General features: G+C 35.4%; 1 protein-coding gene across 1 annotated transcript in view; it reads left to right on the top strand.

The window, feature by feature from the left end:
• Window positions 1-16,551, top strand: part of prkdc (protein kinase, DNA-activated, catalytic subunit) — a 69,969-nt gene that overhangs the window by 17,648 nt on the left and 35,770 nt on the right. The window contains exons 27-44 of the mRNA XM_058060910.2: window positions 285-511; window positions 1,809-1,903; window positions 1,988-2,090; window positions 2,203-2,336; window positions 3,532-3,762; window positions 4,953-5,179; window positions 5,262-5,470; window positions 6,640-6,763; window positions 6,849-7,007; window positions 7,103-7,279; window positions 10,208-10,396; window positions 10,511-10,615; window positions 11,965-12,132; window positions 12,266-12,393; window positions 14,254-14,461; window positions 14,538-14,716; window positions 15,720-15,888; window positions 15,965-16,030. Of these exons, the coding sequence (XP_057916893.2) occupies window positions 285-511; window positions 1,809-1,903; window positions 1,988-2,090; window positions 2,203-2,336; window positions 3,532-3,762; window positions 4,953-5,179; window positions 5,262-5,470; window positions 6,640-6,763; window positions 6,849-7,007; window positions 7,103-7,279; window positions 10,208-10,396; window positions 10,511-10,615; window positions 11,965-12,132; window positions 12,266-12,393; window positions 14,254-14,461; window positions 14,538-14,716; window positions 15,720-15,888; window positions 15,965-16,030 (2,898 nt within the window). The remainder of the gene's footprint in view (window positions 1-284; window positions 512-1,808; window positions 1,904-1,987; window positions 2,091-2,202; window positions 2,337-3,531; window positions 3,763-4,952; window positions 5,180-5,261; window positions 5,471-6,639; window positions 6,764-6,848; window positions 7,008-7,102; window positions 7,280-10,207; window positions 10,397-10,510; window positions 10,616-11,964; window positions 12,133-12,265; window positions 12,394-14,253; window positions 14,462-14,537; window positions 14,717-15,719; window positions 15,889-15,964; window positions 16,031-16,551) is intronic.

The raw sequence follows: 16,551 nt of genomic DNA, 5'->3' as shown, positions 1-16,551 counted from the left end.
TTAAGAAGAGAACACATGCAGTGAACATTCCCACAGGAGCTGCTGTCGGCCCCTCTCTACACAGTCAACTCTAGCTAGTTGACATCGCACACGCCACTTGACGGGTCCTGCTTCTTAAAGGTCACAGATCCTGTAATTACACTTCATATCACATCTTTTTGAACGCCTCATATTTGATTTTTTTTGTTGATTTAATAGCCATTTTTATGCCTACAACTTGCGTAAATCTGCATGTTTTGTTTTTTATATATTCAACCACACGCCATGTTTGTTTTTTGTCTTAGGACGGAGTCGTGGACCCAAAGGACAGCACTCTCAGGGACTTTTGCGGCCGCTGCATGGAAGAGTTTGTGAAATGGTCGATAAAGCAAACCAGCCCCAAGCAGCAAGAGAAGAGCCCCACCAACATGAAGTCGCTGTTCAAGCGCATCTACAACTTGGCTCTGCACCCCAACGGCTTCAAAAGGCTGGGGGCCGCTTTGGCCTTCAACAGCATCTACAGGCAGTTCAGGTGTGTGTTACACTGCCCACAAACATAATACAAATCTGCAGCTTTGAATGTAATAATCCCGCAAATGTAATAAATTTCCCACAAACATAACAAAATTTGCCGACTGCAAACGTAATACTGAATTTCCTGCAAATGTAATAACTATTACGTTTATATATTATATTATAATACTTTTGTATATTATAATACAAATATTATTATTATTACATGAATTATTATATTATTAAATATATGTGGGAAAGTGAAAATCTGTAAATGTAATAACTTCCCACAAATGTAATATGAAACAAAATAATGATCTTTGTGGTTGTTTATTTCTTCTTTTAATGAGGGAGAAGGTGTAGATCTCATTTTGAGGATTTTAACAAGATAATTATTTATTTTTTTGTGGAAAAAATATTATTCAAAGACTATCGTTTGAATACATTAAAGGAATCTTTAATTATTAAATTATAATTTATTTTAATTAAAAAATAACATTGTGATAGTTGCAATCGTGGTAATAAAATTATTATTACTATTATTAATATATTATTTCTTTTATTTTTTCCCCATATACACACCAAATCACACATCCAATAATATACTGTAATTAAAACGCACATGTACAAACAAAATGTAATCATTTCCTGCAAATGTAATAGTCATTACATTTTATTACATTAATATTATGACTATCAAAAATAACAGATTTTTCCTTCAATATTTCAACTCTATGCTCTTCAACTCTATGTTAAACTACATTAATTTTCCTCATATGAGTTTATAAATTTCCACTAATGACTTAATGCTCATAATATTTTGACTTTATTCTCGTAACATAACTTTTTCCAAAAAGAAAACTCCCAAAAAATATATAACTTTAAGCAACAAAAATCTTATTTTTTTACCTCATATTTTTACCAATATTACGACATTCTCGTAAAATTACTTTTACTGCTGATTTTTCAATGCTTTTGTTATTTTTTTATGTGCCACAGACCAATAAAAAAACAGCAGCAGGCTGCAAATGGCCCATGGACCTTAGTTTGGACACCCCCTTTGTAAAGAAATACATTTTTGCAAATGTAATAGTTATTACATTTGCAGGAAGTATTACGTTTGCAGTGGACAAATTTTATTACGTTTGTGGGAAATGTATTACATTTGCGGGATTATTACATTCAAAGCTGCAGATTTGTATTACGTTTGTGGGCAGTTATTACGTTTGCAGGTGTAACAGGTGTGTTTTTTTTAATTCTTACTTGCTAAAGCGTGTAAATCTACCTGGAGTTAATCATACTGGCTTCTTTTCCAGGGAGGAAAGTTCCTTGGTGGAGCAGTTTGTCTTCGAGGTGCTGGTCTTATTCGTAGAAAGTCTTGCTCTTGCCCACTCGGATGAGCGATCCATGGGTAAAATTCTTCAATGAATTCTACAAAACGTGTCAAAAACCAGACATGCACGATAACACGTCTCGCTTTTTGATACATCCGCAGGAACGCTGCAGCAGTGCAACGGCGCCATCGACCACCTGAAACGCATCATCAAGCACAAGGCCCCCGTTCTCAATCAGCACAGTGCCAAGCGACGCATCCCAAGGTTGGTTCCATCGTATGCAAGCAGGGTCATATATGTACAGTAGATCCCCCCACTGTATTATTATTATTATTATTATTAAGAATGTTATTCAGAAAAATCTGTCATCAATCAGAGGGTTTCCAGCTGATGAAGCGCTGTGTCTGTCAGACGTGGTTTTATGGCTTCTGGAGCAATGCGGTCGACCTCAGACGGAATGTCGCCATAAATGCTTGGAGCTCTTCTACGAGTTTGTGCCTCTCCTCCCAGGTGAGCGATTGATAGTACACTCTAAAATGTGGATGTATGAATCTGCAAAAAAAGTGGTTATTTTCCCAAATATTTAATTTTCTTCTTAAATAATCTCTAATAAATGTATTTCCATTATATCTTAATAATTTGGACTTCATTCTCATAATATATATTTTCCCCCAGCCTATTTTTTCAGTACTTACAACTCTTTTATTTCTCATAATATTATGACTATCAAAAAATAAAAATTCCTTTAACATTTCAACTCTATGCTAGTTAAACTACATTAATTTTCCTCATATTATGAGTTTATAAATTTCCACTAATGATTAATGCTCATAATATTTTGACTTTATTCTCATTATACATAATAACTTTTTTCATAAAGAAAACTCCAAAAAATATATAACTTTATGTAACTAAAATATTATTTTTTTTTTACTTCATAATATTACGACATTCTCGTAAAATTACTGATTTTTTTTTTATGTGCCACAGACCAATAAAAAACAGCAGTAAGCTGCAAATGGCCCATGGACATTAGTTTGGACACCTTTTGTTAAGAAATATATTTTTTATTATTAACATTGACTCACCATTGTCTTGTTCTGCTTTAAAGAAACTTAGATTTTTCAATGTTTTTGCTATTTTTTTTATGTGCCACGGACCAATAAAAAAACAGAAGCAGGCTCCAAATGGCCCGTGAACCTTAGTTTGGACACCTTTGTTAAGAATATGTTTTTTATTATTAACATTGACTCCCCATTGTCTTCTGCTTTAAAGAAACTTGGAATTTTCAATGTTTTTGTTATTTTTTTATGTGCCACAGGCCAATAAAAAAACAGCTGCAGGCTGCAAATGGCTCGTGGACCTCACTTTGGACACCCCCTTTGTAAAGAAATACATTTTTTATTATTAACATTGACTCCCCATTGTCTTGTTCCGCTTTAAAGAAACTTCGATTTTTTTCAATGTTTTTGTCATTTTTTTATGTGCAACGGCCCAATAAAAAACAGCTGCAGGCTGCAAATGGCTCGTGGACCTCATTTTGGACACCCTCTTTGTAAAGAAATACATTTTTATTTATTAACATTGACTCCCCATTGTCTTGTTCCGCTTTAAAGAAACTTCCAATGGTCTTTCAAGTATATATTTCAATAATAAATATCTATTTTCATATGGAATGGATTTATTTTGCCGCGTGTCTTTGCAGGAAAGCGGTCACCCCCACAATGGTTGGAGGGCATGCTACGGGATCGAGGTATGGGCTTCCTGGTCTCCAAGTTTGAAGGAGGAGGACTGCTTTCCCAACCTACTCTGAAGGACCTGGTGGGCCCTTTCAGTACACGAGCCACCCTGCACTGGATGGATCTTCTCCTGGCCGCCCTGGACTGCTACAACACCTTCATTGGCTTGCATATAATCAGGCCTCATCACATGCTTGGTAAGTTCAACTCATGTTAGGCCAATAAAAAACAGCATGAGGCTGCAGATGGCCCGTGGACCTTAGTTTGGACACCCTCTTTGTTAAGAAATACATTTTTTATTATTAACGTTGACTCCCTATTGTCTTGTTCCGCTCATTTTTTCAATGTTTTTATTTTTTTTATGTACCACGGGCCAATAAAACACAGCTGCATGCTGTAAATGGCCCGTGGACCTTATTTTGGACACCCCCTTTGTTAAGAAATACATTTTTTATTATTAACGTTGACTCCCTATTGTCTTGTTCCGCTCATTTTTTCAATGTTTTTATTTTTTTTATGTGCACGGGCCAATAAAAAACAGCTTCAGGCTGCAAATCGCCCAGGCACCTTAGTTTGGACACCCCCTTTGTAAAGAAGTATTTTTTTTATTATTAACATTGACTCACCATTGTCTTGTTCCGCTTTAAAGAAACTTCGATTTTTCAATGTTTTAATTTTTTTTGTGCCACGGGCCAATAAAAAACAGCATGAGGCTGCAAATGGCCCATGGACCTCAGTTTGGACACACACAAACTAATATTTCAACTCTATGCTAGTTAAAGTGCATTAATTTTCCTCATATCATGAGTTTATAAATTTCCACTGACTTAATGCCCATAATATTTTGACTTTATTCCCGTGACATAACTTTTTCCAAAAAGAAAACTAAAAAAAAATAACTCTATGCAACTAAAATGTTATTTTTTTTTAACTCATAATATTACAACATTTTTGTAAAATTACTTTTACTGCTGATTTTTCAATGTTTTTGTTATTTTTTGTGCGGGTCCTTATGTCCCACGGGCCAAAAAAAAAACCCATGGACCTCAGTTTGGACACAAACTATTATTTCAACTCTATGCTAGTTAAAGTACATTAATTTTCCTATATTTTGTCTTTATTTACTTTTTCCAAAAAGATAACTAAAAAAAAAACAACTTTACGCAACTAAATTGTTTTGAAAATTAAAATTTTATTTTTTTTTTAACTCATAATATTACGACATTCTCGTAAAATTACTTTTACTGCTGATTTTTCAATGTTTTTGTTATTTTTTGTGCGGGTCCTTCTGGTTTGTGTGTAAAATTGGCTAAAAATGTTATTTCTAAAAGTCTTTTGTGTTGACGGTGCAATTCTGACAGGAAAATGAAACTTTCCCGTTCTCCAGGTACCCGAGATGAATCGAGTTTTCTCCGATCTGTACGTTTCTTTTTGACTGAGCTTGCAACTCGAGAGCTCTCGGCGGCAGAGAGTTGCTTCCGTCTTGGCCAGAGGAACTCCCCCTTCAGTCCGATCGAGGTGGATCAGTACAACTACAGCAAATGCACCATCATTGTCCGTCTGCTGGAGTTTGCCACAATGGTTCTCGTCAAAGGAGGCCAGGACTTTTGCAAGGTGGTTTTTGTTTTTTGTTTTTTTTGTCACAATTCTTGCTTGTGGTTTATTTATACTCAAATTTTCCGTCACTCTTGCACAGCTTTTGGAGCAAGATATTTTTTGCTCCAATTTATTTGAGCTTACCGCGATGGTGGTGTGCAAGCCGTCCTCCGTGGGTTTCAACATGGCGGACGTGGAGGTAATAAAGAACCTTCCGGACGTATGCGTCCCTCTCCTCAAGGCCCTGCTGACGTCACCTTATCGCGCTAGTCTGGAGTGTTGCTTGAAGGCAAGAATTTCACATAAAAGGTACGGTGGTAAAACTACCTTTTTGTTACTTTTTACACTTTTCTGACCTATAAATGTGCTTAGAATGTTGTATTCTTGTGTTAAATCATGCCAAAGTTTCAGATAATGAGGTTGACACATTTGGAAGTTGGCCCTGAAAAATTTTTGGGATGGCTCAAAACGCTCTGTTTCAGAGGGCGTGGTAAAACTGTCCCCTTTGTGATGTCACAGAAGAGCAGTCTTCCTTATGGGTGTTTCTGCCACAAGCTCTGTTGTTGTGAACATGAACCAGCAAGTCAAGTCATTCATCGCTGCCCTTGTCCTCCTGGGAACTAAAACCACTAAAGTAGTCATTCCCGGAACCAAACAGTTCCACAATCGGCACACACGCTTCCGGTCTCTCTCGCTCTCTCTCTCTCTCTCTCTCCTCTACTGTTTGCTAAATACAAGGATGAAGAGTCTTGAACCAGTCATGATGTGCTATATAGATATCACTAATTAAAATGAATAAATTGATAACATATTATAATATAATTATATTTATAAAAAATTTATTTCAATGATTAAATTATTGAATTATTAAATTATTAGATTATTAAATTATTAGATTATTAAATTATTAAATTATTGAAACATTGAAATATTAACATTGAAATATTAACATTGAAATATTAACATTGAAATATTAAAATATTAAAATTAAAATATTGAAAGTGTAATTTAAAAGTTAAAATATTAAAATTAAAATTAAGAAAAAATAATTAAAAAATCAAATATTAAAATTAAAATTAAGAAAAAATAATTTAAAAATCAAATATTAAAATTAAAATATTAACAAAATAAAATTAAAAAATTACTACAATTTTAAAAACAACTTCAATTATATTAGGAAAGCAGGAAGTGAACAAATGTAACAGTTACTGATTGTAAAAGTACCAGATGGAGGGGTAGGATTTAATAAGCTTTGCTTCTTCCTACTCCTTTTGGACATGTGGAACTGTGAACTGATTATGTGATGCATTCAATTGTAATCTGATGCATGTTCAAATGAAATTAAACCATTACCATTATTCTCATTTTCACTTTCTACAAAACGCACCGTGGAGTTCAAATTTCGTTGTATGCATTACAATGACAATAAAGGCGATTGTGATTCTGAATTATAATACCAAGTTTTGTTTACTCCTCAGTGTTGATGCACTTTGTGCTGTCGACTTCTACCGACCCGGACACCACGGCCAGCTGGAAATGCTTCTGTCTTCTTGTAAGCAAATCCACAAAGCTGGACTTCTCCTCTCCATTCTGCAGAGTCAGGTACCGTGGCTTTGTATTTCGTCAAAACGCTGATGTATAAAATCTTTTTTCAAATATATATATTTTTTGTATTTGATTCATAAAGAAGGATGCATCGTATGCCAAATCACTTGGATCCCGACTTCTCATGACTGTGTATAATGGCGTAGCACCCGCTGACAGGAAGTCACTTCCATCCTTGGATATAAATACCAAGAAGCTCGCTGAGGGACTACTTCAGCTTGCCTTTTCTCTCACTCCACTGGTAAGTTCCTCAAGGTTCTTCCCAAGGTTCTTCCCAAGTCCCGTGTATTGTTTTATTTATTTACTTTTTCTCTTTTATGCAACATTTCCGTGCAGGGCGAGCAGCTACTGGACTTACTGCTGACAGGAAGTCACTGCCAAAGCTTCTTGAGCTTCTCCCACTCGGAGTACTTCTACAGCCTCTTCCCGGCGGCCATTAACGGCGAGCTGCTTCAAAACCTGAACACCACCGTACCGCGTCTCATGGTCGCCTCCTCGTTAAATCCCAGCATGGTAACCTTGGATGTTTTTTTTGTGTGTAATTTCATTTCCCATACAGTATTTTTTTTTTTTTGCCAAAAAACACATTATAATGGGACTGTCTGTAACATGTTGTAACTCCATAGTGTAGCTGCATCATTTTTTCTTCTTTCTTTCTTCTTATTTTTTTTCAGACATGCGTACTATGTTACATTAATGTATCTCACATATACACTTACAATACAATACACTTACAATATCTATTTATATACTTGCATACATATACACACACACATATGTATATATACATGCCACATACATACACATATTCATATACATGTATACATACATACACAACACCTCATTGCTACACATGTCTGAAAAGGAGCAGGAAGAAGCATTCATTTATTCATTTTCTCTCGGTGAGGGTCGCGGTGGGTGCTGGAGCCTATCCCAGCTGTCTTCAGGCGATAGGCGGGGTACACCCTGGACTGGTTGCCAGCCAATCACAGGGCACATATAGACAAACAACCATTCACACTCACATTCATACCTATGGACAATTTGGAGTCGCTAATTAACCTAGCATGTTTTTGGAATGTGGGAGGAAACCGGAGTACCCGGAGAAAACCCACGCATGCATGAGGAGAACATGCAAACTCCACACAGAGATGGCTGAATGTGGAATCGAACTCGGGTCTTCTTGCTGTGAGGCCTGTGTGATAACCACTCGACGGTGTCCATCCATTCATTCATTCGTTCATTCATTTTCTACCGCTTATCGTCACGGGGGTGCTGGAGCCTATCCCAGCTGTTTTAAACCCTGGACTGGTCGCCAGCCAATCACAGGGCACATATAGACAAACAACCATTCACACTCACATTCATACCTATGGACAATTTGGAGTCGCCAATTAACCTAGCATGTTTTTGGAATGTGGGAGGAAGTACCCGGAGAAAAACATGGCCGAGGGTGGAATTGAACTCGGGGCTCTTAGCTTTGTGGCCTGCACGCTAACCACTTGCAGCCCGCTCATGCGTTTATACTAGTTAATAAATAACCATGTACTCAAAAGAGAGCTGCATTTTTGGAGTGGCCAATTAACCTAGCATGTTTTTGGAATGTGGGAGGAAACCGGAGTACCCGGAGAAAACCCACGCATGCACAGGGAGAACATGCAAACTCCACACAGAGATGGCCGAGGGTGGAATTGAACCCGGGTCTCCTAGCTGTGAGGTCTGCGTGCTAACCACTCGATTCAATGAATGATTTTTTTTTTCCGACACATATAATCACAGAATCTTACATAAGACAAAACAACAAAAGAAGAGTGGGGACATTGGACACCCCAGCAAAAACGTAGCCGTAGCATGCCACCAACCCACCTCATACGCTTTGTAATGCAACTGAGATCTTATGTATGTTCTTATCCATGCATTAAGTCTTTGTCCAAAAACGGCACGGCCGTTACATAGACACTTAGCATTATCATTCTAGCGTTGTATGCATGTTAATGCTAGTATATTAACATTTTAGCCATTTTCATACCGTATGTATGAACTTAAATTGATATATAGTGCTATGATACTAGGTGCTAGCATGTCAACAATTTAGCCATTTTCATAGGTGTAAATTTATATAGATGCTGTTATCATGCTAAAAGTTATAATGCTAAGTGGTATAATGCTAGGTGCTAACATGTCAACATTTAGGGCATTTTTATAGGTATAAAGTTACATAGACACTTAGCGTTATCATTCTAGCGTTGTTTGCATGTTAATGCTAGTATATTAACATTTTAGCCATTTTCATACTGTATGTATGAACTTAAATGCATATATAGTGCTATGATACTAGGTACTAGCATGTCAACAATTTAGCCATTTTCATAGGTGTAAACTTATATAGATACTGTTAGCATGCTAAAAGTTATAATGCTAAGTGCTATAATGCTAGGTGCTAACATGTCAACATTTAGGGCATTTTTATAGGTATAAAGTTACATAGACACTGAGCATTATCATTCTAGCGTTGTATGCATGTTAATGCTAGTATATTAACATTTTAGCCATTTTCATACTGTATGTATGAACTTAAATTGATATATAGTGCTATGATACTAGGTGCTAGCATGTCAACAATTTAGCCATTTTCATAGGTGTAAACTTATATAGATACTGTTAGCATGCTAAAAGTTATAATGCTAAGTGCTATAATGCTAGGTGCTAACATGTCAACATTTAGGGCATTTTTATAGGTATAAAGTTACATAGACACTTAGCGTTATCATTCTAGCGTTGTTTGCATGTTAATGCTAGTATATTAACATTTTAGCCATTTTCATACTGTATGTATGAACTTAAATGCATATATAGTGCTATGATACTAGGTGCTAGCATGTCAACAATTTAGCCATTTTCATACTGTATGTATGAACTTAAATGGATATATAGTGCTATGATATTAAGTGCTAGCATGTTAACAATTTAGCCATTTTCATGGGTGTAAACTTATATAGATACTGTTAGCATGCTAAAAGTTATAATGCTAAGTGCTATAATGCTAGGTGCTAACATGTCAACATTTAGGGCATTTTTATAGGTATAAAGTTACATAGACACTTAGCGTTATCATTCTAGCGTTGTTTGCATGTTAATGCTAGCGCGGCCCTTTTTTTTTTTTTAGGAAATATCATCACGGGTGTATTTTTAATGTGGTCCTCGTGACTTTGGAGATATAATTGATGTACAAAATGAACAGTTTTGGTCCCAGTATTGACCCCTGGGGAACCCCGCACGTAATATATGAACTTTATATTGTTAGTCCTTGTTTTATTTGTATCCTTATTTTTAGTTTCTACAAAATGCACCGTGGAGTTGCACTCAAATTTTGTTACAATATAGGCGATTCTGAATTATAATATCTTGTTCTTTGGTTGTTTTTTTTTTCCACCCCACTAGGTCAGTGTGTTGCTGAATGGGATCCTGGACCACAGTTTTCGAGAGCGCTCATTCCGGAAAACTCAGGGAAAACAGCTTGTGGAAGAGGTGCTCCGAAGATGGGATAGCATGCAGTCATGGTGGAGTGGACACGCGTCAAACGTCGATAGCAAAACTGCAACGCTGCTGTTGCTCTCTAAGCTGCTACAGGTGCTTTGATGGCGTCTTTTCACCTTATAGTTATAATTTCATATATGGGGGGGGGGGGGGCAGTGGTTTGATTGCCAAGCTCGTAATACTTCTTTTTTATATTATATTTTTCAGCTTGACTCATCTGTGTGCTCCGACATCAATCATGAGGGGTTCAAACCGGTGTTTTCCACTTTCACTTTGCTGCTCGTCGACATGAGCCTACCGCTGAACCTGAAGGTACAGGCGTTCATTTAATGCACATGTAATTATGTCGAAACAGAAGGAGAAATTACACTTTTATTAATATTAAGAGTCCTCTTTCTACTGTTTAAATATTGAATTGTTAAGGAGTAGGAGATATCGTTGTGAAAGTCTACAGTGCCCTCTTGTGGCTGTCTGTGAAATTATATATTTTTTCATGTATAAGTTGCAGGAAAAATGAAAAAAAAGTATGACACAGTAAACCACAAATCCAACAATTTTCATATAGTAATATATTATCACCGCAATGAACAATCATAAATGAACATTAATTATTTTTGCACTACTAAAACACACACCCCACTGTTATGTACAATAATGCTTCAAAAACACGCAATACTGGACTTATGTGCAATAGGATTCATTCATTTAAGTGAAACTCGGGTACAATATGTGCAATACTACATCTTGTTACTGTATAGGTTATTGTTTTTGATGTACATATATTTCCACTTACTCTGAACACTTTTATATTTATGGTAATGGTTTAATTTCATTTCAACGTGCATCAGATTACACTTGAATGCATCACATAATCAGTTCACAGTTCCACATGTCCAAAAGGAGTAGGAAGAAGCAAAGCTTATTAAATCCTACCCCTCCATCTGGTACTTTTACAATCAATAACATTTGTTCACTTCCTGCTTTCTTAATATAATTTAAAAGTTTGTTTTTTTGACTTTATTTTATTTATTTTTTTAATTTTATTTTATTTATGCATTTATTTATTTATTTACTATTTTATTAATTTTTATTTTATTTTTTTACTTTATTTTTATTTTTTGTCATGTACTGAAGTACTAGGTGATAGGACCATACAATGACATAATGGCTACCATAGTAACTGTCAAAATATCTAAATCAACTAAAAAACATTCAGAAAACACACTCAAAGATATGTAGTATTCTACACTGGCCGCTAGGTGTCATCAATGTAACTGTAATGTTCAGGGAGACACACAAGCACCAGACCTGATCACCGCAACTACATAATTTTAATGCAGGTTTGTATTATCTCACACCAGGCACCGTAATCACTAACGTTATGGGGCTGCTGTTGTGGCCGTAACCTACCCCAAGCTAAAATTAAACTCTGAACCCCCGACTCGTCTCCCCAGCACCAGAACACAATTCCAACACAAGCACAAGTCCTAATCATGTCTTAAATTGATTATTTTTGCTTATATTGGGTAATAGGATTGTAAAGGTGACTATAGGGGTGCTATTTCATGATTAAAGGGCTCTAATAAAACATATTTAGAAGGTTGGAAGCATGTTTTCTATGCCGTTTCCAACTTTTTCCCACTCTGTCCTCCTCTGTCCAGAGTCAAGCCTTGCTGGTGTTGCCCTTCTTCACTTTCATCCCAGAGGAGCCCCTGGCAGAGCTGCAGAGAGCGCTTGACTCGCTGGTGGCCTCCCACTTTCCTATGCAGTCCGATGAATTTGCAAAGGGCTCTCTTCACCGCAACAACTACATGGACTGTATCAGGAAGGTGAATGGGACACTTTTACCATAGCTATGGAAGAAATGCTATTATTATTATTAGGGGAATTGAATGTACATTAATTAAGAACTGGTTGGAAACCCAATTCTACGACATTGACATGAAATGGTCTCTGTTGTAGTTGCTGGATGCCTTGGAGCTTTCCCAGAGTCCGCTTCTGCTCAAAATTCTGGCTGGGATTTTGTGTCGAGACAGGAAGCACATCATGGAGGAACAATTTCAAACCTGCTTCCAAAGAATTTCCAAACGGTCAGTAAAGTTGACGTTCACTCATAACCTCATATTTCAAATATACAACATAAGGTGGCCAGAAATATTTCAATATTGAACAGAGCAAAATTTTATTCTCCATCAGAAATCACTCCACACTCTTTATTGCTCTCTGGTTCTACCATATTTTACTTATTGTGTGGAAATATGGGCTAATAACTATAAAAGCAATCTTCACTTGCTAAATGTACTGCAAAAAAGGTCAGTAAGGATAATTCATAATGCCGCCTACAGAGAACATACTAACTCCTTATTTCTAAAATCACAAATACTTCAACTTGCTGATATAGTTCATCTTCAAACAGCTAAAATAATGCATAAGGCTAAAAATAACCAATTAGCTAAAAATGTCATCCAATACTTCTCTACAAGAGAGGAGAAATATGATCTCAGGGAAGAAGTACATTTGAAACACTTATATGCTAGGACTACGTTAAAAAGCCATAACATTATATATATATATATATATATACGTATATATATATATATATATATATATATACGTATATATATATATATATATATATATATACGTATATATATATCACTATATTGACAGTTACTATGGTACCCATTATGTCATTGTATGGTCATATCACCTCGTACCTTAGTACGTGACAATTAAAGAATTAATAAAAAATGTTTTTAAAAATTAAAAATTTAAAAAATTTAAATTAATAAAATAAAGTAAAAAATAATAAAATAAAACTAAAATAATAAAAAATACAAAACTAATTATAAGAAATGAAACTTACATTATATTAGGAAAGCAGGAAGTGAACAAATGTAACAGTTACTGATTGCATCAAACACTATATTGACAGTTACTATGGTAGCCATTATGTCATTGTATGGTCATATCAACTCGTACTTCAGTACATTACAAAAAATAAAAATAAATAAAATAGAGTAAAAAATAAAAATAAAAAATAATAAAATAGTAAATAAATAAATGCATGAATAAAATAAAATATTTAAAAAATAAATTTAAAAAAAGTAAAAAAAAAACTTAAATTATATTAAGAAAGCAGGAAGTGAACAAATGTTACTGATTGTAAAAGTACCAGATGGAGGGGTAGGATTTAATAAGCTTTGCTTCTTCCTACTCCTTTTGGACATGTGGAACTGTGAACTGATTATGTGATGCATTCAATTGTAATCTGATGCATGTTCAAATTAAATTAAACCATTACCATATATATATGAAATAGCACCCCTATAGTCACCCTTACACTTTTATTACCCAAGTAGATATAATTAGAAAAATAAGCTATTTAATACATAAGACTCAGTTTTACTTCATTTGAACATGCATTTACAACACATTTACAACAACCCACACACACATAACTATGAGTCTTATGTACTAAATAGCTTATTTTTTCTAATTATATCTACTCTATTGGGTAATAAGAGTGTAAGGGTGACTATAGGGGTGTTATTTCATATATGTATATGGTAATGGTTTTATTTCATTTGAACATTTACAATAACCCCCACACACATAACTACCATATATTGCCTGCACTTGGCATTCATATTTCCTATTCCAAAGCAGGTGGCAATATTTCAACTAAGTTTAACTGTTAGAGGCTAATTAAAAGTTGAAAACGTACCCTTGTTGTGATTCACCGCTGTTGCGGTGTGGGAGGGGTACTGCGACTGCATGTGTTGCAGGGTCCGCCGGCGTATGCCTGTCTGTAAATCATGCATCTGAAAAATACATCGGCGAAACCCACGCGTGTATCGTCCGATACCGATTTAAGTAAAGAACGCAAATATCAGGGGATCCTTAATAATTGGTATCTTTTTTAATCTTCTCTACTTGTGTTTGTTTAGGTCAAGCATTGATCGACAGCTCCAACTGCTGTGTACGGCTTATCAGGTGATCCAGCAGGGTGACGTGCCAAGGAGCTGCGTCCTTCAGGCCATGATGGAGAGAGTTCTGCTGCCTCTCGCCTCCCACTGTAGCGCCAAGACCCTCATTGACTTCTTTGTGGCAAATGTTACCCAGATAATGGCATCGCTACTGAGTCGTTTCACCAAGGTTTGACTTTTTTTTTTTTTTTTTGCTCTTACATGAACCTCCTTTAACCTGGAACTGTATCACCTTTTCTTTTTAGTCGAGTGAATCATCATTTGAGATGCAGTTGACGAAGAAGAATGGCTACTGCAAGCTGATGGAGCTCCTATACTCCCGGCTTCCCAAAGAGGATGTTTATTCTAAGGAATCTCCCATCAATACGGCTTATTGTTGTTCGGACAAGACGGAGGGGAATGAGCTGTCAAAGGCCTTGATCAAGTAAGACCCCCCCCCAATCCACAAATGAAGACCCATCTGGTACTTTTACAATCAGTAACTGTTACATTTGTTCACTTCCTGCTATCCTAATATAGTTTTTTTTTTAATTTTATTTTTGTCACATACCGAAGTACGAGGTGATATGACAATACAGTGACATAATGGGTACCATAAATGGCAAAAAAAACACTAATGAATAATACTGGAACAATTACAACAAATACTGTAACAATTAAAAGTTCAGCAGTAATTTTACGGTAAAAGAATAAAGTCAAAATATCAAGAGAATAAAGTTCTATTTTTAAAAAGAAAAAAATGTTAATTTGTTCACTTCCTGCTTTCCTAATATAGTTTTTTTTCTTTTATTTTTGTCACGTACCGAAGTACATTAATTTTATTTTTGTCACATACCGAAGTACGAGGTGATATGACAATAATGGGTACCATAAATGGCAAAAAAAAAAAAACCCCACTAATGAATAATACTGGAACAATTACAACAAATACTGTAACAATTAAAAGTTCAGCAGTAATTTTACGGTAAAAGAATAAAGTCAAAATATCAAGAGAATAAAGTTCTATTTTTAAAAAGAAAAAAATGTTACATTTGTTCACTTCCGGCTTTCCGAATATAGTTTTTTTTTCTTTTATTTTTGTCACGTGCCGAAGTACATTAATTTTATTTTTGTCACATACCGAAGTACGAGGTGATATGACAATACAGTGACATAATGGGTAAAAAACACTAATGAATAATACTGGAACAATTACAACAAATACTGTAGCAATTAAAAGTTCAGCAGTAATTTTACGGTACAAGAATAAAGTCAAAATATCAAGAGAATAAAGTTCTATTTTTAAAAAGAAAAAAATATGTTACATTTGTTCACTTCCTGCTTTCCTAATATAATTTAAGTTTTTTTTTAACTTTATTTTATTCATTTTTATTTATTTAGAAGATTTAAAATGAAGAGCCTGTGTGATTTTTGTTGTTTTCCTTCAGGTTCTGTTTTGAAGCATTTACCGAGAACATGACTGGCGAGACGCAGCTCCTCGAGCTAAGGAGACAGTACCACTGCGCCGCGTACAACTGTGCCATTGCCGTCATCAGCTGCAGCTTCAATGAGCCCAAATTCTATCATGGCTTCCTCTTCAGTGACAAACCAGAGAAGGTATGGCACATAAATAAATCCAATTGTCTTTTTTAGGCTTTTTTTTCTCCATTGATTTATTTTTTTTCTTGCCCAGAACCAGTTCATTTTGGAAAATATCATTGACATTGAAAGGACCTACAGCTTTCCAGTTGTCATTGAGGTATGTCCAAAAATGTACAATTACTTTTGGTGTATTCGGTGTTATTCCAGTGTGTAAGCTGCACCTATTAAATTCACAGGAAAAACAGATTTGTACATATATAAGCACATGTCCACATCAGAAAATGGCATATTGTGGTGCGCACAAGATTTTGAGGACCACGCAGCTCTTCATTCAACAGGAGCCAGTCATGACCTATGAAAAAACTCACAATGAGCTTTGGAAATTGCAAGAGTTAATTACTTAATATAAGTCATCTTAAAAAAAATTAAAGTCATCACACAGCAACTTAACACTACACAAACATAATACAGGGCTCTACATTAAAAACAAAAATGACTTGCCCATGGGGAATCCTTAAGGGGAGATGAAAATGAAAAGACTGCCATAATTATATCATTTCATTTTTGTGGCATCACATGAGAATCTCAAATAAAGATGAAATGATTATCATTTCTTGTGGTTTTCCTACATAGATCATGACGTGACATGGAACTCTGGATTGTCAAGAGACTTCTAGG

Source organism: Doryrhamphus excisus, linkage group LG5 (assembly GCF_037039965.1).
Source record: "Doryrhamphus excisus strain RoL-2023G ecotype Guam linkage group LG5, RoL_Dexc_Guam_v1.1, whole genome shotgun sequence".
Lineage (NCBI taxonomy): Eukaryota > Metazoa > Chordata > Actinopteri > Syngnathiformes > Syngnathidae > Doryrhamphus > Doryrhamphus excisus.
Note: the sequence above shows the minus strand (reverse complement) of the source record. Positions and strands in the feature narration are given on the sequence as shown.